Genomic DNA, 24,791 nt, shown 5'->3' on the forward strand with positions numbered 1-24,791 from the left:
TTTAAAAATGAAAGCTAGTTACTTTTTATTTCACAGAACAAAACCTGAAGCCACAAAATCAAACCTTGCAAACCTTTGTATGCAAGTGAGGAATCATGCATGATTAACATTTTACAGGATTTACAAAAATTAAGAATACAAACTCCACTCTGGGGAATCTCAAGACTTCCGTAAATAGTAGCTGATCTAGCCATTTTTGAGTAAATAAAATCAGTAGTAACTATTACATAAGTAAAGCTAAATTGTTCTTGACTTGCTTGTTCTTGCAGCACACACCCCACAAACCTACACTGCTTGAGAAGACATAGGAGAGCAGTACCAAATGCCATCACCACAACAGCTACCCAGTGCTCCAAGAAACCCTCAGAACACATATAGGCAACATTCTTCCCCCTCCTCAGTAACTGTTGTGCTCATTAGAAGGAATTTTTGCCATGACCTTCATCATCTGTCACCAGCAAAACCCATTTATGGCCAGCCAAAACTCAAGCAGTTAACATCAACCACACTTTTCCATTCCAGAGGCCTGTCCCCAGATTTTACCTGATTAAATCCTAGAATACATAAACTACAAGAACTGCAAACGTAGTTCTCTGTGTTGTGTGAAATTGTGGGAACTGAAATATCACAAAGGATTTTTTCCCCGCACAGTTCAAAGAGGATGTGCCCAAATACAGACTTGCCATCTAGTAACTACGCCTGTAGTTAAATCCTTAGGAATACCTGAAAGATGGTAGAATTAGAGAAATAGAGAGATGTTTGCTGAACAGCACTGAGCATCTGTTCATTAGCATGGTTTGAAATAAATCTGATGCAAAAATTTCAAGTCTTGTCAGCATTCCTCAATTGGAAGTTTTACTTCCTTTATTGCATCCATTTGTATTGTTCCATTTAATAATTAGTCAACATTATCTCTTTTCTTAAGACACACACTCACCAGTGTGATCATCAAATCCTGAGATATGAAATCTTACGCCTTATACAATATCTAAAAGAAAGTAATTCCTTATATGGCATCATACACACACTGAAACAGGCTACTACAGCAATTGCACATGAGAAATAACTTTGGCTTAATTCTAATTGCATAATTTAAGTAAAACAAGGCACATTTCATTTTATTACATTACACTTTATATTACACATTACATTACATTACAGTGTTGCATGTTCATTTCGTTCTATGTTGGTCACAAGATCCTTTGTGTCACCAGTTCCAGGAAATCCATCACTATTAAAATACAAATTGTTCTCAAAACTGTCATTTGTTGGTAAGCAATTCTTTCTTCTTTTGTAGAAGAGATAGCCTGCAAGGCCACTTCCAGCTAGGAGGAGGAGAACAGCAATAACTACAGCTCCTGTTTTTCCATGGTTCAGGGTAAGAGCCTTCTTATCCATTGTCATTGCTGAAAACAAATACAAGGAAATCAGGAGGATGCTACATACTCTTTATCTGATTACTGGAAACAATTTCTTTAGAATGCATGACATTTTAAGCAAAAGCATTTTGTTTCAAAATAAAAAGAGACAAAGACAGCAGTATAAAATAAATTGATTTTAAGTTGCCAACATCTCATGTTTTATCACAAATTACTATTTTTTAAATCTGCATTTCCCACCAAATGGAATATATTGTATAGTAGTATATACCACTAAGAAACAATATATTCCTAGGAATCAAGTATATCAGAAAATGTAAAAGACATAATACAGGATAGGATTTGTTCTGTTTATGATTTTACATGGGACTAGTTTTTGTCTACTTGAATGATAATATTCTTACCCATTGTAGGTATTTCTGCCGGTGACATTTCAGTTGCTGGCAGCATTTCAGTTGCTGGCACTTGAAAATATTGAAAAAGCATTATCTTTTTATATTATCAGGTTATTTATTTCTACATTTTTTTTCTATATTTGGAACATACTAAAAATCATGTTCAGATAAATATAGGGTAATACAAGGCACTAAATACTTAAAACACTTTGGTTTAGTTCACACACACGAAGTTATATAAACCTAAGGCCTCGCACAATGGTCTAGTGTATTCTGGTCTCATATGTAGTTATTTATGTGAACTAGCAGAAAAGAAGAAACATCAAAAACTCCATGGAGACTGATCCAGACATCAGGGTAAAACCACAAGAAAATCTATACAGCATCTTCAGGATAAACATGGTCAAATATAATCCTCAACATAATTACAAATTCTTGCAGATTTGTGGCCTAAACATAGCAAGTGTAATAAATTTGGTTTGCTAAGAGACCTTAATGGCTTACCTACACAGACATTTGAAATCACTCATGGACTTCAATGTCCTAGCAGATAACTAAACATCCAAACTAAAATGTTTGCAGCTCATTTAAAATTTCATTTTCTGGACCAAAAAAATCTGGCTTACTGGGAAAACTGAACCACTGTTTAAAATTAAGATATGTATTTTCCCATGTGGGCATAAAATTAGTCTATAGCTAAATGTTCAATCAATGCATCATATTTCATTCTGAAATCTTCTCTGCAGTGCTGCCCAGTGACTGAACAGAGGCAGTGGGCATCAACTGAAACACAGGATGTTCCCTCTGAACATCAGGAAATGCCTTTTCATAACAAGGGTGACTGAACACTGGCACAGGCTGCCCAGGGAGGCTGTGAATTCCTATCCTTGGATATATCCAAAACCCATTTGAACATAGTCCTGAGCCACTGGCTATAGGTGCCCCTCTTTGAGAAGGGGGTTGCACCAGATGACCTCCAGAAGTCCCTTCCAGCCTTAGCTGTTTTGTGGTTCTGGGATTTTGTGAAGATACCTTATGTCCAAAAGCACAGTGTAAAAACAGTCTCAGAAATGCAAGAAGGAATAGGAGGGAAAAACTGACGTTAGGTAAACTTTGGCTGCATTACTTCATTTGATTGGACAATTTTTGGAATATAATAACATAGACACTTCTTCCTTGTTCTTCACCAAGAACTGTTGATTGACCAAGTTTGGTACAGCACTGCTAATGTACAGTATGCACATTGCTCTTGAGTTTGATATGAGGTGACTGCTTGCTAAACTTACCTACGTGTTAAACAAGCAGCATATTAAGGGATATGAATCTGCCATTCCCAAAAAATGAGAGTGAGATACCATGAACACAACAAAGAATCATAGAATGGTTTCGGTTGGAAAGGACCTTGGAGATCTCCTAGTTTTCTAAACCCCCTGCCATGGACAGGGACACCTTCCATTAGGCAAGGTTACTCAAAGCCCCATCCAAACCAGCCTTGAACGCTTCCAGGGATGGGGCATCCACAACTTATCTAGACAGCCTGTTCCAGTGTCTCACCACCCTAAAGCAAAGAATTTCTTCCTAATATCTGATGTAAAGCCACTATCCCTTGTCCTGTCGATACAGACCCTTGTAAAAGTCCCTCTCCAGCTCTCTTGTGGACCCCCTTTGGGTACTGGAAAGTGCTATAAGGTCTCCCCAGAGCCTTCTCTTCTCCAGGCTGAATGACTCCTCACTTACAAATAAAAATAGATAGTTTATGGAATAAACCTGCTACAGAATTTCGAATTACTCTGGTAAAAATTATCTCAAGACAGGGAACAGAAAACAGCATCTATTCAATGGGAATACTTCAGTCCTTATTTTGTGCTTCAATCTCTTCAGAAAACAGCAAACATAACCAGCCACAGCAAGGGTAGCTCAGTAAAACCATGCTTCTAACATCCCATAGTCTATAGCTATTAAATAATTTGTTTAAATTCTGCAAAGGTAACATTGTCACAGTTCTGCAAAACTGTGCCAAGAAAAGCTGCATATATGTGACAACGTAGGACTAGATTGTGGCCTGTTCTTGAGCAAAAGACTATATAGTCCTTGCAGTGACACTGGCATTTGGCTGAATCCATGGCATTCCAGATAGTAAGCTAGACTGGTTGAAGCTAATTCTAGGAAAAACATAACTAGTTTTCATCTGCTTCAGCATGAAATGGCTCAGTATCAAAACTGGTCAATGCCAGTATCAGCACAAACAGTTGAATTAAATGGTCACAAAGGAATGGTGGCCATTGATTTTAACACTGGTTACCTACATCTGTGAATATTCTGGATAGAGAAAGAAAATAAAGTGCCTGGTTTTTGTCAATCATAGTGCAAAAAGACAGATAAGTAGACTCTGAATGGGTGGTTATATCGGATAGTTTGCAGTATTTCCTGTAGAAGATACAGTCATCATTACAAGCATTTGAGTAAGTAAGAATAATTTTAGCACATTTGTAGAAAGGATAGCAGAATTTCTCTCAATTTCAGTACTGTAGAGGAAGTGGGTGTATTTCAGCTACTACAAGCATTTCACTCTTCCCAGTAAACACTGATAAGAGATTTTGATATTGCAATATATGCTGAAAGAAATTATTATGATGCCTTTTAGGAACACAGATGCCCTAGCTGTCAAATTTGCACATTCAGTTATTTCAGGACATTTTCAGTTTAGCACTCAAACTATGTTGCTTGCTTTGTGTTCTCCTTTTGTGAAAAGACGAATGAATGAAAAGCAGAGACAGAAGACCCCAGACTGTTAATCAATTCACAGTTCATAATTATTCAATTCACAGAAATAGTACTTCATACTCAGAAAATGCATGCATATGAGAGTGCATGCCAAAGGGAAATAAGCAAAATGTACTTCCTGAGTGGAGCAGAGGGGATATCCTGAGAAATGTATTTTCATATAGATGAAACAAATTTTTGTATGCAAGGCACAGTACTTACACTGTGATTACTCAACCATTAGTCATAAAGAACATGCAAACTCATTAAGTGCATACACTAGGTACAGTTAAAATACAAATGCGTTTCTTTAAAAGTAATTCTAAAGGGACTTGAGCACTGGTCAGAACTTCAACTTACTGACAGAAGTTACTCTTTTTGTTGGCATGCAAATGTGCATCATTTGGCATTTAAAAAAGCTCAAACCAGCCATCTAAAATGCATTGTGTGTAATGGCCATGTATTAATACTAATGTACAGGGAGCATACTCCATACATAAAGCAAATTCATAAATGCAACACTTACTTTTTGGTTTTTTACAAACATAGCCTTTGTAGGAAGAGCAATAGATATTGTTCCAGTACCCAGAGTCTGCGTACATTTCAACACAGTGCTCGTTTTCTTGAGGAGAAGGTTCTCCTACATTCCAGTTGACAAAATTCACTGCAGTGTTGTCTAGCCACAGCCATTCTCCTAATTAAAAAATATGGGGAAAAAAGATAATATTAATATCCATATTGACATCTTCACATTCTCCACATTTATTGCCTTCCTAAGAAATTTACCTGTTGCTACTATTGGAGACAAGCCACTAGGCCATTTACATTCTTGTTCTGACACATGTTGCCGCTAAGTTCTTATGCAAATTTTTTGAAAATAGCAGACTAATCTGGTTTATGATGTTACAAAGGCAAAGCAGTTTAAAGAAGTATCTCCCACAATTTATTGCAGTGGTGTGAAGTAAATTATTTACTCAGTTTATAGAAACAACTGATATCAAAATATAACTTAACTTCACCAGCATTCTCTTTATTTCAGTAATTTGTAGGGAGGTTTTGTGTTACTCTTTTCAAAGCCTACACTGAAATCTTTCTAAGCCCAATTTTATTCCATTCTCTTTTCAGTTTCTGCTCCTTTCTACAAGCTTTACACATACAATTTTCCTTTTTATAGATCTGCTTCAAAAATCTTGTGATCAGCTATGCTGGGACTTTCTGTCTCTTCCTTCCTGTTCCTTTTTTCTTTCTTTCTTTTAATAGGGATATTTATTTAGAATAAATGTGCCCCTTGTGACTCCAAGTTGTACTCAAGCAAATTCTTAGACTCAGCATGAAAGTTGTATTCTGTTTTCTTACAAGATTCTACATATTTTGTGTTTATTTGTTTGTTTTTAAATTCCTGCCACTCTTTGTGTCATAATATGACATCTAGATACAATCCGGATACATACATGAAGATATGAAATTTAGTTATGCAGTTATGCTGAAATCACTATAATCATTATCTAGTGATATAATGAAGAGCTAAAGCAGATCTTGTGTTTATGATTACTCTAAGAACTGTTTTGTTCCGCACAGCTCTAGAAGCACTTTAAAAAACCTGGTTTGTGTCAATTAATCACGTGAGTAAACCCCAGCTTTTCTTTGTGTGTTATGCTATAAATCACTACTTTCAAATTCTTTCTTCTACTGCAAACTTTCACTTTTCCTGGTTAAGATTCACTTAATGTAACTGAATACTTGTCTTCTCCTTAAGCAGTTTGTCATTGAAGTGCTTGAGTAGACAGTTGTTAAAATCCCCTCCAAAACTCAAGAAAACCCCACCTCAAGTCACCTGAACTATCTGCAGCCCTGCCTCTGACAGTTATACTGGAAATTTTAGCCTGAACATTGCAAGACTGAAGCAACTTTTAAGTCTACCATAAAGACAGAAATATCTATTTAATTGAATACTAATTGTATTAATTAAAATGCAATAATCAGCAAATGTAAGATTTAACTAAAGCGGCCTGTTTTCTATTCTGTTTTGCTTTACCCTCCCTAAAGAGAGGCAGAAAATAGAAAAACTTGTGATACACAATTCCAAAGACCTGAACATTTCCATCTTCGAAGTGAAGCTGTTCTGAGGGCCAGCTGTAACTAAAGTGAGAGACTAGTCATTCCAGGATGGTGATTCCAAACACTAGAGGTGTAGCTCAAAAAATGAAGTATATCAATGAAAAGCACATGGGTCCAGGGCCTCTTCATGTTTGAGAGGAACTATGGCTCAACTCCCAATATGGTCCTGTCTGTCCTCTGCTATATGCTCCTTTGTGCCTTACTTTGTTATGAATTACTTTTTTTCCTCTAAAATGAAGTTTCGGTACCTGGTCTTTCTGTTATATATTATTGGTTATCACTTGACTGAATTTGACCAATTCGTCCTGTGAGGATAATATATTACCTTTTCTAATTTCACTATTTAAATATTACAGAAGTATAATCTGAAATTTTCAACACTTATGTCAAAAAGCTTGTGGCAATTATTCACTAAACAAAAAGATGTCAAAATTAAAGAAATTACCATCCACATTTCTGTACATTCCTGTCCAAAATGTTGATGTTTTCCCTTCAAGGGGTTCAATGCTGTAAGTCAGAAAGTTGGCTTCAGCTGAATCTTCAACTGAGACCAAAGAGGCACCTGGGAGACACAGGGGAAGAAAAACCTCTTAGAGATATCAGTTTCACAGTGAAAAGGATTCTTCCTGTCCTGTCAATATATGAGCTCATGAGAACCCAGGAATGAACCTGAGTACCAGCAGAGAGAGGGAGAGTCTCCTTATCCAGATCTATGTGTCTATATTTGACATGGGTTTCACTGGTAGGTTTATTATCAGCGAAGGCCTAGAGTGCAATTCACCTGATCTATGTCAAGATATACTTCCAGTGAAGATAAACCTATAGTCTGTTCCACTGGCAAAGTGAACAAGATCTTTGCATAATCTAATGGGAGGTCAGACACCAAAGTCACATTACCACCAATGCTATCGGCAACAATACTACAGACATATGAAGCCCAGCATAATGAAATTTGCACCCCTTTACCAGAGAAAGAGGTTGAGAGAATGAAACTGTATAACCCTAGTTCACTAATAGATTATCCAGCCTAGAGAGCTATAGCTTTCATTACAGTGGCATAAAACTGCAATAATCGAGGGGGAAATTAGACCAAGAATAAAAAAGATATAAAATTCCATTAAAATAAGCACTAGTGACTGCTGTGAATGAGGCTGTCTACCTCCTATCAGGGTCAAAATACAAATTTTCCACTTTCATGATCTCCACTCCAGGCCACAAAGCTCCTCACGTGCCTGGTCCCATACGCGTGCCTTTGGTAGACCGCTATTTTCCATTACCTCCCAAATTAAGGCAATAATTGGATGCAACTTTCTTCTCCAACACTTGGACCATCCTTGAAATCACAAAACCCACATATCACATGTTCAGCTTCCCACAGATAGGAAAAACAAGTCAGAAAGATGTGCTGGTTAAGGAGGATACTCACCCAGTCGAAGACATTCTAAAGATGCCTGGGCCCAGTTTCTTGTAGATGAAGATTCAATGTAGTAGCAATGACCTCGGAAAGGGATCCAAGACCTGTGCCCTTCTGATTCAGGGCATTTTCCTGGAAGTTGAGGGGGCTCGGTGGGAGCTTGGACTGTTTAAAAAAAGTTTAAAAAATATATGACTAGTCCCTAATATTCATTGCCTCTTGATTTTTGAGGGGTTTTATTGGCATGTTTACTCAATAGCAGAATGAAAGGACATTATCTTTGAAAATTATATCTAACGTTATTGTTGGCAAGTGATAGCTATTCACAGTCCCACTAGCCCTTTCTTAGTATGTGTTTGCCCTCATTTTAGGGTAGCCTGCCCCATTCAATCTAAGTAAATTTTAATGATTTCTATTTGACTCTTGAAATAAAACTCAGCATATCTGAAGAGATACTGATTGTAATTGCAAAGGTCAGATTGAAGTTCTTACCGTCGGATTTTTTGCAAACAGAGAAGTAACTTTCATTGCAGAATCCTGTCTTCCAGGATCCAGAAATGTCTAGATAGACACAACCTATTTTCTGCTTTGGCTCCCCTTCAGCCCATTTGGTATACTTCATCCTCCAGTTATCAATCCACTCATAACTCCCATTGGTCTAAGAACAAAACACATTAACTGGAATGATTAAACTCTAAGCATTAACCATTCTTCCATCAGTCAAATGTCTGTCTGTGTAATACCTTGTGCCAGAAGATTGGGGGTTTTTTTAGAAATCAAGAACAAATACTAATGGCTCCATCTTTGAAACTTTTGTTGTGACAAGCAGCTATTCATTGAGAAATATAGCAGTGCAATAAACGCTTTTCAGCAAAAGGAAATGCAGAGTAGGTTACATTGAGTTGATTCTGAACTTTTAATGTGGAACTAATAAGAATTTCATTTAAAATAATTTGTAGGAGCGAAATACAAATGACTAGTTTATGCACTATCTGTTTCCCCACAAATTTCAAGACACATAGATTATTTTAACTTGAAGTGCATTTGAAACTGTAATCATTTTCCACCAAAGCTGGAGAACTCAGTGATTCATCCTGTTGATTAAAGTTAGGGGAATCTTTTGCGTTTTAGGAAGTGGTGTGTTATGCTCAATCATTTGTTTTTTTCATGTAATCAGCCAAATGGAGTGAGTGTGGGACAAGTGTCTGTGCCAAGAAGAAAAAGCGTTGTATTTTAACATGCAGGAAGAATCAAAATATCGAAGAACTGGGAGAGGGGAGACAAATAAAATTGAACTAAGTAAACAAATTAATTATTTTGCTAACTATCCTCAAAAATGTTTAAATAGTCATAGTAAGAGCACCTTATTATATTTCTGAAAATTAGGTATTTTATTTAGAATAAATGTTTTCCTGTGTACATCTTAAAACATGTGGATTTTATATGAAATAGACCATATATACAAAGAGATACTTTAAGGTGATAGCCTACAATATCTTATTTGGAAGTGCACATAGTGGAATATTACAGAAATAGCGTGGAAAGCATGTGTAATATATACAATTTAATCATATTAATAGAAGAGAATGGTGAGGCCACACCTTGAGTACTGTGTCCAGTTCTGGACCCCTCAGTTCAGGAAGGATATTGAGGTGCTGGAGCAGGTCCAGAGAAGAGCAACAAGGATGGTGAAGGGACTCCAGCACAAGTCCTATGAGGAGAGGCTGAGGGAGCTGGGGTTGTTCAGCCTGGAGAAGAGGAGGCTCAGGGGAGACCTCATCACTCTCTACAACTCCCTGAAAGGAGGTTGTAGCTCCCAGGCAGCTATCAGTAAGACAATAGGGCATGGTCTTAAGCTGTGCCAGGGGAGGTTTAGGTTAGATATTAGGAAGAAATTCTTTACAGAGAGGGTAATCAGGCATTGGAATGGGCTGCCCAGGGGAGTGGTGGATTCTCTGTCCCTGGAGGTTTTTAAGATGAGATTGGATGTGGCACTTAGTGCCATGGTCTAGTAATCATGGCAGAAGTGGATCAAGGGTTGGACTTGATGATCTCAGAGGTCCCTTCCAACCCGGTTGATTCTATGATTCTATGATTCAATGAATTCTGATCTATAATACACAAAAGTATTTAGGACCAATATGTAAACAATTAGTTTAATGTTCTTACCACATTACTGTTTAGACCAATCCATATAGGCACCTCATATTTTAATATCTTCAGCCACAGGAACGAATTACTGTAGGGGTCTAAGATGCTGGAAAGGTCAAACTGATCATGTTTGCAGTTTTTTTGAGCATCCTCCCATGTCATTTTGGTATGGATGAAGATGTAACTGCTGTTACCATAACGGACAAGGTTGGATGGAGACGAGCTTGTAGAAGGCAGAAACTCAGCATCTGTAAAATAAAGGATAAAAAAAGACCCATATACTTGTTCAAAAGGGGATTATGATTTCGAGCGGTTTCAAATAAAATTAAACAAAGACCTTCTTTCTTGATTTCATATTCCCTGACTTATAATCAGCATGGGTTAGATGCACTGTTCTTTAAGCCACTGATAGTAGTAAAAATCAATTACAAAGCTGTAGAAAGGAAAAGAGCTGCTTAAAGCAACCACTTATAAGCAGTAAAGGAGCATTCTGTACAGTTCTCAAGAACAGGATTGCTGAAATTATTCACAATTAGTTCATAATTTCTTTAAAAAGTATTTTTCATCAAATGAAAACTTTTGCAGAAAATGTGTTGTTTTCCAGATATTTTTTTTTGTACCCAAGAAATTAAAAACTTCACAATAGACCAGTTCTTAAAAATCAATCATATACTTAGAGGTTTTCAGTGCTTTATGGTCTCTTTTTTTGGAGGTGATTTCACTCAACTTCAGTGCAGATGAGTTACGGTGTCACTCCAGACAGTTCATGTTACATGTACAAACAAGTATTTTCCAAAACATGTTTTGAAAGCCAGTATATTCAGCAAATGACAAAATCATGGAACAAAAGTCATACCAAGGGTCATACTAAACACAAAGAGGCAGATACAAATTCCAGCTCAGGAAGATAGCAACACAGCAGTTACTGGGAAGGGTCAGGTGAGAGTAATGACTAACTGGACCTCTGACACATATGACCCTCGTGTTCCTGCCTGAAGAACAATTTGTGCATTTATCTTTATTGGAAGTGAAATTATGTTGAAATTCAGACAGCTAAGCAATTCCTTGAAAAAAACACGAGGCGTGACTGTGTTTTAACTAAAATGACAAGTACCTGCATCAATTTGGCATATATATCCTCTGCTGTTATCACAACTCAGATCAGCCCACTTTCCTGCTTCCTTAATAGGATTGTTTCTCATGACAACACAATCAGCCTCGAAGCAAAAAGATATAAAATCAGTTACAAATAGCTAGAAAAAGCAAATACAAAACTTTTGTCTCCTTTTTACATCTTCAGACACAAATAAGACTGTAATTTTACTTTCATATCTTTGTAACATTTAAGAACATAAGTTTTATGATGTGGAAGTTCTATTCCTCTTACACTTCACAGATTGCTTAATGTTGCTTTCTCTTGCACAACATTGGGGTGAGTAAGCAGACCAGAGAAACTGCAGTGTTCTCAATCTCCAGGCATATAGCACGGAGAGGAGTCACAGATAATTTAAAGAGAAATGAGATCAATTATTATAGAAAAGACTGATTAACTTTGCCCCAGAAAAAACCCTGGACCCTCAATGAACAATGCATCATTTCAGACATATCAGCCTCTTCGAATTTATTGTTGTAAGCTGTAATAGTACACTCAGCAGTTAGAATGGCTCTGCCCAAAGGCAGCCACCCTCACAAGGATATTTCAGCTTCAGAACCTCAGAACCAAGCTTAGCACGTATTAAACAAATACTGATGAATGCAAAAGCCTGCATGGGTACAATGAAGCATACATATGATTTTGTGCAATGAAGCATACATATTTATTTTATTCTATTTACTTGTTTGCTTTTTTCTGTCCAGGAGGAGATGCACGGATAAATACTTCACTTGCAAGTGAAAAGCATTGAGATTTAAATCTTTCAAACTGACCAGTTGCATAGTATTTTGTTAACTATAATAACATTTTGTGCTAAGATCAAGTAAACTTAAAAATAAATCTGAAATTTATAAAATAGGGACTTAATAAGTTTTCATGTAAGACTTCATAGAAATCCTACTGCTTTACATAAAAAGAGAAAAACATACGTTGTTCTTTTCAGAAGTGACATTTTAAAGATATTTTCTTTTAAACTCCAAATTCTCCCTGATTTTCTCCCTCCCTTAGAGATCAGAAGTTCACAGGTGATACTTTCAAAAACAGAAAAAAGGACATTATACATCAAAATAAGATTTCTACATTGAAAATGGCAGTCAACAGAAATAGAGCTAGTACTATAATGTGCTGTAGTTTCAGAGTAGAGTAGAGAACTATCTAAATATGTAAGATCAGAGATAGGAATTCTGTGACCTATCAGATCAGTTTGTTTGACAGGGAAATAGGGGAAGTGACTTTCTACTGGTTTTGTTTTTCTTTTTTTTCTTGTAACAACTGAATGGCTGTCTTTTTATAGACTCGTGCCCTTCCTGCAAATGTGACTGACAGAATGTGCCTATTTGCTTCTAAGACACCCCTCTTTGAGAGAAAACTCTGTAAATGCCCCCTTGCAAGTTACCCAGCAGCTGATAAACCTGCAAAGTTCAGGCACAACTGTAGCCTTCATGGACACAGAGAACTGAAAACTGAAACAAGTCTTGTATAAGCACTCCACAGATCCTGTCACCACCTGATACAGCAACTTCACAAGGGCTCAAAACCTCTCACTCTACTTGGATTTATGTCTGACATATAAAAGTATGAAAGTAGTGAGACAAGCAGGAACATGTTTGAAATCACAAAAAATGCGTAACGGTAATCTGAAGCAAGATGGATGTTGGTCTCTTCTCCCCAGTAACAAGTGATAAGACAAGAGAAAATGGCCTCAAGTTGTGCAAAGGGATTGGCACGACTAGATTGGATATTAGGAAAAATTTCGTTATCAAAGCAGTTGTCAAGCACTGGAACAGGCTGCCCAGGGAAAAGTGGTTGAGTCACCATCCCCGGAGATATTTAAGAGATGTGTATATGTGGCACTTAAAGACATGGTTTGGTGGTGCTGGGTTAACAGTTGGACTCAATGATCTTAGCAGTTTTACAAATCTGTGTGATTCTATGATTCTGTAAAACCAAATTTCAGTGAACAATTTGTAATTGTTATTTACCTGGCCGTCATATGAGTATGAATTGCTGTGTCCTGATGGGAAGCCTTTGGCCCAGTCTGTAAAGTAAACTCCTGTTCCATCTGTCCAGAGGAACCTCATTTCATGATTTATATCATTTAATCCGATCCATGTATCCGTATCAAAGTCTTTCATATGAAAGGTGAGAAAAGCTAGAGTAGAAAAAAAAGGCAAAGAAAAAGAGGAATAATTTTAATGGAGGACAATTTAAATATTTGGCCTCAGTGAGATCAGTGATATTGAATACGTTTTCTGAAATACACAACATGCCATTGTTCTCAACACAAGAAGGTAAGATGAAAAGGAGGTGACTTTTGAGTTTGATGAACAGGAAACCAGATATATAACTGTGGCTTTGGGTAAAATACTTCAGCTAGGTACCTAACCTGGCACTGGGACAAATCCCAAAAGCATGACAGAAGTGTTTTTTATAATGTTACAAGGCACTTTTGAATCCTGTTCCCACAACTGACTTAGGAATATACAGCCATGGGGATTACATACATTTGTTACAGTCCCATCTGAGTGGTTGCCCCACAATGACACCAAACACCACCACTGAGCACCTCCATTTGTGTGTCTGCCCAAGTAGTGCTGTTCTAGAACAGCAAGGGTGTTTCCTCCCTCCCTGGATGCCTGGACAATAGCCTGCACTGCCTTAGGAGGGAACCAAATCACAAGTGACATGCTTCAGATGAGTCCCAACAAAACAAGCAAATCAATTACTACAGCTTTGCACAGTCCAGGAGGGTGCTTACATGTCTTAGCTTACATGGCTAGCTCACAAATAGAGCAGGCTAGGTCAGCTGGCATTCAGTAACTCACTAATCCACAACACATCAAACATTTTGATAAAGTGAATATATCATGGCTTATGCCAACTGCTACAGTCATTGTTATGAGGTTTTTTCCCTCTGCAAAGAATAGATGTATTTCTGTCTGCTCTGTTAATCGTTCACCTTCCCTCAGTATTTTTAAATGTATGCAACTTACTCTTCCAGGAATGAAGCCTGTAGATTTCTTTGCCTGTCTGTCAGAAACTGTAACAGGAACTCAAGCCTTTATGCCTTCACTTCCAACAGTGACAATAGTTTTGTGCTAATATCTTTATTGCTTATTTCTCCTTTACATAGAATTCAAGTCCTGTGCATGAACTAAGCACCTGAAATCTGTACTGCTGAAATTATTTTGGATAACAATTTAAATACATTTGAAAAATGAAAGTTTGATTCTTTCCATCTTCACAAGTGGAAAACATAACTAGTACTAAGTTCATGTCAGCCATTTAAATTTAAACTGTTTAATTGCTTAGATTACAACACAGACTTGCTCACACAACAATAGTTCCTCTAGTGAAAAGAGTGGCACATCTATGTCCTGAGTTCTGGGTAGGTGTATGAGCAGTCAAACCTGTTCCAAGTGCCCAGAGACAAATCCTGATCTAAAGGTGTTCTGCTTGATTTAATAGGAAAGCCATGCAGGGAGTTAATGCCATCTAGTGAAACCACAGTGTCTGCAATGGAAATTACTAGGTCTAGTTAGCATCACATGTAAGCAGAAAAAAACTCACTACTTTCACTGTCAGGACAATACACATACACACATATATGTATGTGTGTAGAATATATATGTATGTATGTATATATATATATGTGTGTATATATATATATAAAAGCCAACATTAAAATTTGGTAGATTCAGGTGAAGACTGCATTGCAAATTTCTAAGAATTATATGTTTTGGAACAGAAGTCAGGTGTGCAATCATTATTCAGACCAGTTCATATTCACTCAAATACAACAGCCAACCTGTAAAGATTAAATATCATCTCATTTAGTTGCTACAAAACTGTACACAGTACCTTGTACTTGTTCATTAGGGATAGTGGCCAGGTTTCCTCCTAAATTCATGCAAGCTGTTCGTGCAGCATGCCAAGTGACACGTTCCTCTTCTGTAGATCCAAATATCTTGTAACACTAAAATATGAACAAATTCTTTATATATTATCTTTACTCCAGTATCACTCACAATTGAAAACCACTGCTTTAAACAAAGCAGGATGGAGAAAAAGCAGTAAAGAAATCCATTTATCTGAAAAAACATATTTAACTTAAAATGAGCTTTTTGTGCTGGTCCTGGTTCTTTATAAAATTAGAGGTCTCAATAAAGTCTTTTGCTCAACAAGACACACACTAGATTTGACCTGAAATCCCCAGAAAATAAGTAAAACTTGACTTTTTTTATAAACAGTCAGCTAATAGTGCTGTTAAGCATGACTGATATTAGTCTGCCTGATTATTAATTTGACTCTACGAAGCACAGCATGTAAGTAAAGGTAAGAAAGACAAAATGTAGTCAATAAAAAGCATTATCATTTGGTTAAAAAACATGAAGATCAAGGCATCAATACATCAGGAATTCTAACTAAACTCTTTAGGAAATGCACATCAAAACATTTGAAGAGCTGACTAGAGAATGTCTTTTATCGACTGCAACTGAATATCCTTCATTAGAAGCATCAAAAAAGAACCTTTCCTGCAAAACAGTGGGCAAAGAAAGAAAAGCATGTGTCAACCAGCTCTCTGCAAATATTAATAATATTTTACTCTAATAAGAAACAATATCATTAAATAATTCCCTTCTTTTCTATTTAATGTTTTGCCAAACATCCAGCATGCACTGTATTTGTTATGGTACCTTATTATGAAAGGAAAGCCAAGTTGGATGACATCCTCTTGGAGTTGAAAATGTTGTTGGAGGAACAGTTGAATTAATGGAACTGTTATGCCTTTCACATATGTAGGGATGTGGATAACCACAGTTTATATCATTCCAATATCCTGAGTGCAAGACAAATGGGGAACTGTATGACACCACATAGCTGCTTAAATGGAAATCAATTTCACTGATTCTCACACAAAGTGCTTTTAGTTGAAAGATAAGATCAAATCTGAATCTCTCAGTTTATTATCATTCAATATTAGTGTCTAGGAAAAATATTTCACTTTATACCCACTGTAATTACAGAATGTTAAAAGCTTTGCAGAATCAGGTACTAGAAATATAAATTTTATAGTGGCCCATTAGGTCAATTTTAATAAAAAATTAGGTCAATTTTAATAAAAATATATTTTTAATAAAAATTATCACAAAAGCAATCACAACTGCAGACCTCTATCAGAGCTTCTCCATACCAGGCTTAAGGTAAGTACAAGAGTGCAAGACTAATAAGTCCTGAAAGTAATACTATGATGTGCTCTATAACTTATTGCAGAAGAGCAAAAAAAAAGTGGGGGGAAGGAGGGCCTCTCAAATGAAAAAAATATGTTGTGACACAAACACACAAATAATGAAATTCATAAAAAAACATATAAAACTCACCTAAGTTCTTATACATAACTACACAGTTTTCATCATTATTTGCAAAGTTAGGTTCGTGTGGTGCCCATGCCAAATAATTCACTGGAGTGCCATCCATCCAGCTTAAGAAAAAAAATCCAACAAAACACTTCTTTAACATACAAATAGAATTTCTCCCATGTTACAAAAACTAATTTTGCAATATGCTTAATATAGCTGTTCACAGTTTAAAGTGTACAAGGTTTTCTGACCAACTTGCCTCTTTGCTAATTGCACGAAACCCGCTCTCTGCACAAAGACGTAGGTGTGTGTGTTTTGCTCACTCTGCATTTAAGCAATATGCTGACCCTGTTACAACTGATTGGAGAATGCTCAAAATAACCATCTGGGCCAATACCATTTCAGCATGAGAAAGCCCAGATGCTCACCATATCTCCCAGGGCATACATTCCCTGTGCCTATTGCAGAGATAAAAGTTACTATTTGTAACACCAGTGAAATGTTTGACCATTCCCCCATGCAGGGCAAAAGGGCATTACAAACCACCAGCGGGGAAATTCTTGTGACAATGTCCTCACCTCAAGGTAAAATACAAACACTGACAAAGCTGTACATCCGTCCAGATTAAGCAATGAAGAACAAAATCATAGTCAGGTAAATTATTAGGAGACATATTTCTATTGGTCTGCAAGTGACAGAAGTGCCCAGGTTCATCTTTCAGGAACATACACAAGCTACTTAAAAGAATATTCACGTGAGGACCCCTACAAAACCAATGGAAAGGCAGAGATGCCTCATTTTTAGAGGGTCACCTGGCTCACCTAACATCCTAATTATCCTCTGGAGGTTCCTCATTGTCACTGTGGACTATAAGGAGAACCAAAAACTACTAGGCATCTATCCAGGCATTTCAAAACACAGGCTGAACTGAATCCAGGCCTGAATAAACATCACATGTAAAAATCAAAGTGGTGCTGCACACTGACATTCAGGAAGGCTTGCTGAAAACCTGCTGGCCGTCACAGTGCAACAACTATCTTTGTTCTAGAAAAAGAATATAATTTGCATTTGTTCCTTTATTACAGTCTGTTGTCAACAGTTAAGGATGGGTGAAAGGAACATTTTTAGCTGTTAGAAGTCTTATATATTTACAGTTGGGGCATCTATTTATATTTTCAATATAAATCACAGAATAAAGGAAACTAGAATTCCTGAATAAAAATTCAAAATACATTAACTGCTGCGTAATTCTTCTGCTAGCTTTGGGTGAACTCTGTTTAGGAAACATGCAGTGTTTCTCCTGGATAATCTAGAGCTAAATTAACATGGAATTAAACCTCTTGAGAATACAATAATTTTTAAATTGAGATTCAAAACTTAGATCATACCTACCTTGTACGTTGGTCAATACTCAGTTGTAAACCAATGAAATAAGCATCTCTTCTGCCATTTCTCAATAGCTAGAATGCAAAGATTAAAATTGTATAAATGTCATCTTTTGTCATAGAAATCTATTATGTTAATAATTAGTAACATACCTCTAACTTACAAAAGATATAAACTGCTATATTCTCTAGCTACAACATTTAAGTTAAAGCAGTTCACAGCTGACAGTCCACAGTCAAACTTCCCCACTGGCCAAAAGGTGTGGTCATTGTATCAACACTTCTCACAGTTTTACTTGAAAGCCACTGAAATCAGCACGTCTTGCAAAGTTTCTGCAGTGGAAATCATCTGACAAATTTCTTCCAAGGGATAAGCCTTCCTAAATTTGGATATGAATTGATATAGATCCTTGTGTCATCTCGCTGTCACTCTTCAGTGAGCTCAGGAAATGTTCTATGTAGCTCGAATATGACTTTTAAGCACATTTCTGATTAAAAAGAAGGTAGCTTCAAGACAGTATAACAGGCAACCAACCCTAGAGATATAGGAAATACAGTTTCAAAGCTCTTTCTCATAGCATAATCAATGCCTCATTTTGTTCTTTCTACACGATTATATTCTCCGAACAAGAAGGCGGTGGCAAAGGAGCAAATTTGGGGGCCAAAAAGAGGCTACTGGATAGACTATATCCCAGACACAAAGACAAGACCTAAAGTCAATGTTCTGAGTGCTGAATGTCAGTCAGTTGCTGGTTTGATTCAGTACTTACAATATCTTGTGTTTATCTGTTGATAAACTTTACCCCTAATTAACTCACCCACCTTATAGAATCATAGCTCACCAGGGCAATACTTTTTGCTAAAATGAAGCCACAGATCCCTTAAAAGTAAGCATTAGTGTTTACCTCAGCACATTAAGAGCTGCAGTAGATATAAGGTGGTGTAATCACTACACTGAATTCGGAAAGCAGATTATGATTTATTTAATGCTTACTGTGCTCATTTCTATACAAAAAAAACAAAACCAAAACTGTCCTCATCTCAGCTATGAAAAATTGACTTGAGTTTGTTCTTCATACTAATCTGGTTTAGTGTTACTGAAATTTCACTATCAAAACTTGTAGGGAGAACACCATGCTGAAAAGGATTTCTCCCCATGCTCTCTTGTTTTTGATGGTTTATTTCATAGTATTAATGATTTTTCTTACATATCGCCAGAGGAACTTTCTTTCACTTTCAGTCTCGATGACAGCAAGGTCTCCAAAGCTCTTTTTGCAGAACTCCCGACCTTTTTCCATAGGAACAATATCAATGCTGAAGTAGTATTGTCTATCTTCATGCAAAATCCATCCATCCTCAGTAGTTTGGTATTCTGTAAGATAATTGCCAAGCTAACTATATTGTTCCTGAGATACAAGACATACTCCTTAGTAAAATTTTTAAAGTACTTTTAAACATACACACACACAAATAGCAATACCAGTAACACCTACTGGGTGAAGGAGGTTCTGTTGGTTCAGGCTTTACGCTTGCCCCTATAAGAAAAAAATATTTATTATGATTGTATAATTTCTGCTGTAAGAGAAAATACTTACTATGACAGATAGGCATGTTTAAATACATTTAATTGATTTTTATGGTTAGCAATGCATTTAACATCTTTAAGACAGTTGTATCTCCCGACTCTTGTATCTCCCTCTCCCTCCTTTCCCAAGGTCACCAATGAATTGTGGCTTAAACCAGAGGTAGCAGGAATGCAGGCTGGGTTATCATCTGATGTGGTGCCCTAGCTACTACAGAGTGAGGTTCTTTCCATTTTTCTCTTGTCGAGAGTAACTTCTACCTGGATCTTAAAAACTTCCCTAGACAATATCTCACTGGAAAAGATCCCAAGAAATTAACTGGTCCTTTCTGAAAAGACAGTTTCAGGCCAAAGAATTCCACTATTTGTTCTTGCTGTGGCTTCATGGAGATGGCTTCCAGGATGGTAATTTTAGCATCTCAGGAAAACAGTTTGTAATACAGGAAATCTCTGTGGGTTTTGGTTTACCAATTTATTTTGTGCTAAAATATAATCTCACAGATAATGACATTTAATAAGAAAACATCTGCCTAAGAAATTCCTTTACCAATATAAAGCAGAGCTGGTACCTTATTGTCAATAATCTAATGCATCATCTTTATTTTGCCCCCCCTTCCCAACACAGGAATGCAGTAAAACATTTAAATGCGCACTTTCTAAAGTGCTCAAACTTAGGTAGATGCACTGCTAGGGCAACTCAAGATTTCCTTGAATTATAAACTTTGTCTTGATGTCTTCAGTAAATAAAAAGCATCCAAACTCACATCTCAAGAGAATTTAGCAATTAAATATATATATATATATATGAAAATAAAGTATCTCGAAACCAGGCTCCATCCTGCAACTGCACACTTTTAGCTGAAAAAAACAGCCCTTGAACCAAGTAAAGGAAGGAGTTTTCACATATAAAATATCGAGTATGTGAAGTGATTTGCAAACTATTTTCTAAAAACTTGAAACTCAACTAAGAAAAAAAATTCCATAATAGGATTTGTTGGAGAAGGAATGAACTTCTCTAAATGAAATATCAAATATGAATGTGAATATTCAAAGTAACATTCCTTATTTTTGGAGTATCATGTTACCCTTTCTGAAATCATAGAGAAAGTTCACAGAGCAGTCCCTGCAGGCACCAAAGGCTCTCCATCTTTAAATGCCTCAAAGACATGAAAATCCTTATACCACTTTGATATTTCACATTCCGCAGAAGAGAATTCTTATAAGGAGAATTTATAAGAGAACCTTATGAAAATTTCTTTGAAGATTTTTATTGCTTAAAGTTAGGGGAAAAAAATCAACTGAGAATCTCTTTTTATTACACAGAAGTAAACTGTACCTTTTCTTATCTGGCAAATCCATCCATACAGATAATCGCAGTGCCTGTCATTCCAACGCATGCTGGAATCACCACTGATCTCTGTACAAAGTTCAATTCCCTGATAATTATTGGGTTCTCCAAAGCCCCAGTTTTCATACCTCACCTATGACAGAAAAAGTTCTGTGAAGATTATGTTATATGGAAATAAAATAATAGACAGAGGAGACAGCATCAAACCACAGACCTACAGCTTGTTCCTACTGTCAGTTTAAAGACAGGTAAGAGGAAATGGGAGCCTCCCTGTGCAAATGCTAACATTTCAAACTTTTTTTGAGGTTGCAACTGGACTGCAGCTTAGATAACAGTTGTTTCTGTTCACACTTGGAAGAATACTGACATTTTTTTGGGGACCTAAATTCTGTAAAATTCATTTAATAACAATGATGGGGCACGCTATATGTAAATATTAAATTAACTAAATATGTATTAAGAATAAAATAGTGAGATAGTATTCAGACACGACAAAAATGTTAGCATTTTTCTCAGAAGAGTATTACTGCTCTTCTAATTTTCCTATGTAAAATCCAATTCCAGTTTTCTGTATTGCAAATTTCCATTAATGTCTCTTGACACCCACATCTCCAAAATCACTTTTGTTTCAACCGTTTTCTATCTTAGTTTAAAGTGCAATAAGTCACACTGGCATTAAAAAACTGTCTTAAGCTTCATGGATTGTAGGTTATTTCAGATAATTAGCAAAGAAAAGAAATACTAAAGATGGACTATTTTACTCAAAAAATCCTTGCATTTATAAGAACATCCTTTTAGTTTACATATATTTAGTTTTCTTGTTGATTCAATGCATATTTTCTTATAAAAAATTTTAGCCAAAAAAATCAAGCCATGAAATTGCTATTCAGTAGCTTTCCTAAAGAGAGCACAATACAGTAGAGGGATATGACTAAGCATAAAATTACACAGAAACACATATACCACACACAACTGAGAAGCTTAGGGAATGCAAAATAACAGCTGTGGAAAATTAAATTACTCACTGGGGATCCATCACTCCAAGCAAAACCATCATCAGGATTCAAGTAATATAAACCTATCCAGAAAGTCTGGTGGTAATAATTATTTTTCCTTAAAAAAAAACACATCATAGTAATAAATGTCCCATTTTTAAGAAGTTTAAACATAAACACAATACTTATAAGGGCATTACAGTATTTTTAATAATCTATAATTTGCAACAGTTAAGAGAGCTTCTCTAAAAATAGACCTTAAGGATGTTAGAAACAATAACAAACAGGGTGGAAATAAATTAAAATGCAACTACTTCTAGCTGTTATTTTTATACATTTACTCAGACAGATTGAAATATGGATCAAGAAAATTACCAGATCCAATCCAACTCCTGTAAATAAGGTGGCTTAATACTTTTTCATAATGGTTTATTTCCTACTATTGCTCCATTGATCAACTCTCTGTTTTCTCTGTAAAGGCACTTAAGAGTTTTCAAACACAAAGTTGCTTGCTGCAGCTGAATCACACTTAAAAAATTGCACCTAGAGCTAATTCTTGTCTGCAAGCAGACACACTTTACTGATTTATCTGAATATACTGAGTCAATTTGCGATAATGAAACATCTGAGACTTCTTCTTACTCTAAGTATAAAGCCAGGATTCTGGAATGGTCACAGCATTTTGCAGGGCCACCATGTTTCAGGCTTGCTTCCATTAGTCAGGGATGTACAAGATCATTGAGCCTGGTCTGTTCAGATCATACTGCAAGTGTTAGCTTTTTGGGAGGATTTCACCTCATTCAGAAATCTCACACCTGCTTTTTGTAGTTTAGGGTCTTATTAACCCTATTTACATTCCCTATGTAGGAAAAAAATAATTTGAAGTTGCTTCTGCTTCCTGATTAGTTCATAAAAATGACCAAAAAATCTACATATTGTCCATATTTATATTATGACTACTACCATATTTGTACACTTATTTACATGAAAACAACTGGCATCTGTGTTAATTTTATAACATCCCCAACTCTGCAGTTTTATTAATAGTTTTATTTCAGATGATGAATTTTGCCTCAAATAGATGTCTTCTCAATCTCATTTCAGCATTAGCTTTTGAGGTGATTGTCACTAGTCATACAAGTCCCGGTATTTCATCAGCTCTGCTTTTTTGCTATGCATTTGATACAGATACAGATAATGAATCCAGACTGGCTTATACTGAAGTAAAAACATATACTTAAAATTAAATATTTCAGAAAGGCTAATTAAAGTGAATGGATGATCACACTACAGATACTCACGCAATAGAAAGCCGTATCACATACTGCTCTTCTTTACCATTAATGGTGGCCAGATCTCCTCCTAGAGCTCGACAAAACTCTTGTGATTCAAGCCATGTTTTTCTTTGCTCTGCTCTTAGAAAAGGCTAAAGAGAGCATTTTGCAGTCAGACAAAATAGACCATATAGATCAAAAGATCAAACAATATCAGCTACACAAAAAGAATTAATTTACAATTACCTTGTTCTGTGGGGATTACAGAAACTTTGAATATAGGGTTTAGGAGTGTTCAGCTTTGTGAAACACAAACTTAGAATGACTGTCTTTAAGCCAAGTTAGCAAACTGCATTGCTGAGAGGAATATCTGCTGCAAGACAACAACTAGGAGAAAGGTACTTTTAATCTTAAAAGAATGGAAAAATAAGAACAGAAGTTCAAATCTGAAGTTCAGTCTTTAACAGAATAAACAAAAACATGAGCACTTCAGTTGAAAGGAAGAAGGCTTCTACATGTAATCTGTAAATAAGGTTACGAAACAATAGGACATACGTATACCAACTTTTATTGTACGTATTTGCAGTGAATAGAAACTACCTTAATGAAGAAGTAATCAACATACTTACTTTGAAACAAAAGCTAATACGATTGTTTGTGTCCCAGCCTTCTGGACATCGGGGAATAGGAGTTGTTGTAGGAATAGGGGGTGGCGTCACTCCTTCTGCCCACATTTTACATAGGAACTTTGCCTTTTCTTCACATTTTATTACATCCCATAATCCACCTGCGATTCCAGTCCTCATAGCAACACAACCTGGTTTTCTTCCTGGTTGTAAAAAAGAATGCACAACACTAACATTTAGGCAGTCATAAGAATTTAGAAAATTTCATATTCTATTCTGAAAGAAGTAGAGTCTTTGTCGTACAGAGTCAAAAATGTTTTTGATGTTAGAACAGGTCCACAGGAGGGTCACAAAAATCATCAGAGGGCTAGAACACCTCTCCTATGAGGAGAGGTTTAAGGAGTGGGGTTGTTCAACCTAGAGAAGAAAAGGTTCCAGGGAGACATTACCATGGTTCCTCAATATCTAATGGGGGTTTATGAGATGAAGAAAGACTTTTTCCAGAGCCTGTAGTGACAGAACAAGGGGCAACGATTTTAAAATGAAAGAGGGTAGGTTTAGATTGGGCATAATGAAGGAATTTTTTATTATGAATGTGGTGAGACACTGGAATATTTTGCCCAGAGCTGTGGATGCCCCATCTCTGGAAGTATCAAGGCCAGGTTGAACAAGGCTTTGAGGAACCTGGTCTAGTGGAAGGTGTCCCTGACAGGGAGTGGGGACTAGGTGATCTTTAAATGTTCCTTCCAACACAAACCATTCTATGACTCTAATTAATGAAGAAAAAAAAATGGCAAAAAAATATGTAATTCAACCACGTCTGCGATACAGGATTGTGCCTCACATCA

At 36.4% G+C, this 24,791-nt stretch overlaps 1 protein-coding gene across 1 annotated transcript in view; it reads right to left on the minus strand.

Moving 5' to 3' along the window:
• Positions 1-24,791, minus strand: part of LOC113987637 (macrophage mannose receptor 1-like) — a 56,223-nt gene continuing 31,432 nt past the window's right edge. The window contains exons 12-30 of the mRNA XM_027720576.2: positions 23,947-24,146; positions 23,345-23,469; positions 22,074-22,161; positions 21,037-21,181; positions 19,612-19,653; positions 19,327-19,490; positions 18,126-18,193; positions 16,755-16,855; positions 16,071-16,213; positions 15,235-15,349; positions 13,356-13,525; positions 11,335-11,437; positions 10,239-10,468; positions 8,562-8,727; positions 8,082-8,234; positions 7,101-7,217; positions 5,064-5,231; positions 1,784-1,843; positions 1-1,406 (exon numbers count right to left, since the gene is read on the minus strand). Of these exons, the coding sequence (XP_027576377.1) occupies positions 1,156-1,406; positions 1,784-1,843; positions 5,064-5,231; positions 7,101-7,217; positions 8,082-8,234; positions 8,562-8,727; positions 10,239-10,468; positions 11,335-11,437; positions 13,356-13,525; positions 15,235-15,349; positions 16,071-16,213; positions 16,755-16,855; positions 18,126-18,193; positions 19,327-19,490; positions 19,612-19,653; positions 21,037-21,181; positions 22,074-22,161; positions 23,345-23,469; positions 23,947-24,146 (2,609 nt within the window). The 3' untranslated portion in view covers positions 1-1,155. The remainder of the gene's footprint in view (positions 1,407-1,783; positions 1,844-5,063; positions 5,232-7,100; positions 7,218-8,081; positions 8,235-8,561; positions 8,728-10,238; positions 10,469-11,334; positions 11,438-13,355; positions 13,526-15,234; positions 15,350-16,070; positions 16,214-16,754; positions 16,856-18,125; positions 18,194-19,326; positions 19,491-19,611; positions 19,654-21,036; positions 21,182-22,073; positions 22,162-23,344; positions 23,470-23,946; positions 24,147-24,791) is intronic.

The sequence above is a fragment of the Pipra filicauda genome, unplaced genomic scaffold (assembly GCF_003945595.2).
Source record: "Pipra filicauda isolate LSUMZ 115617 unplaced genomic scaffold, ASM394559v2 scaffold65_size3143899_pilon, whole genome shotgun sequence".
In the NCBI taxonomy this organism is placed as follows: domain Eukaryota; kingdom Metazoa; phylum Chordata; class Aves; order Passeriformes; family Pipridae; genus Pipra; species Pipra filicauda.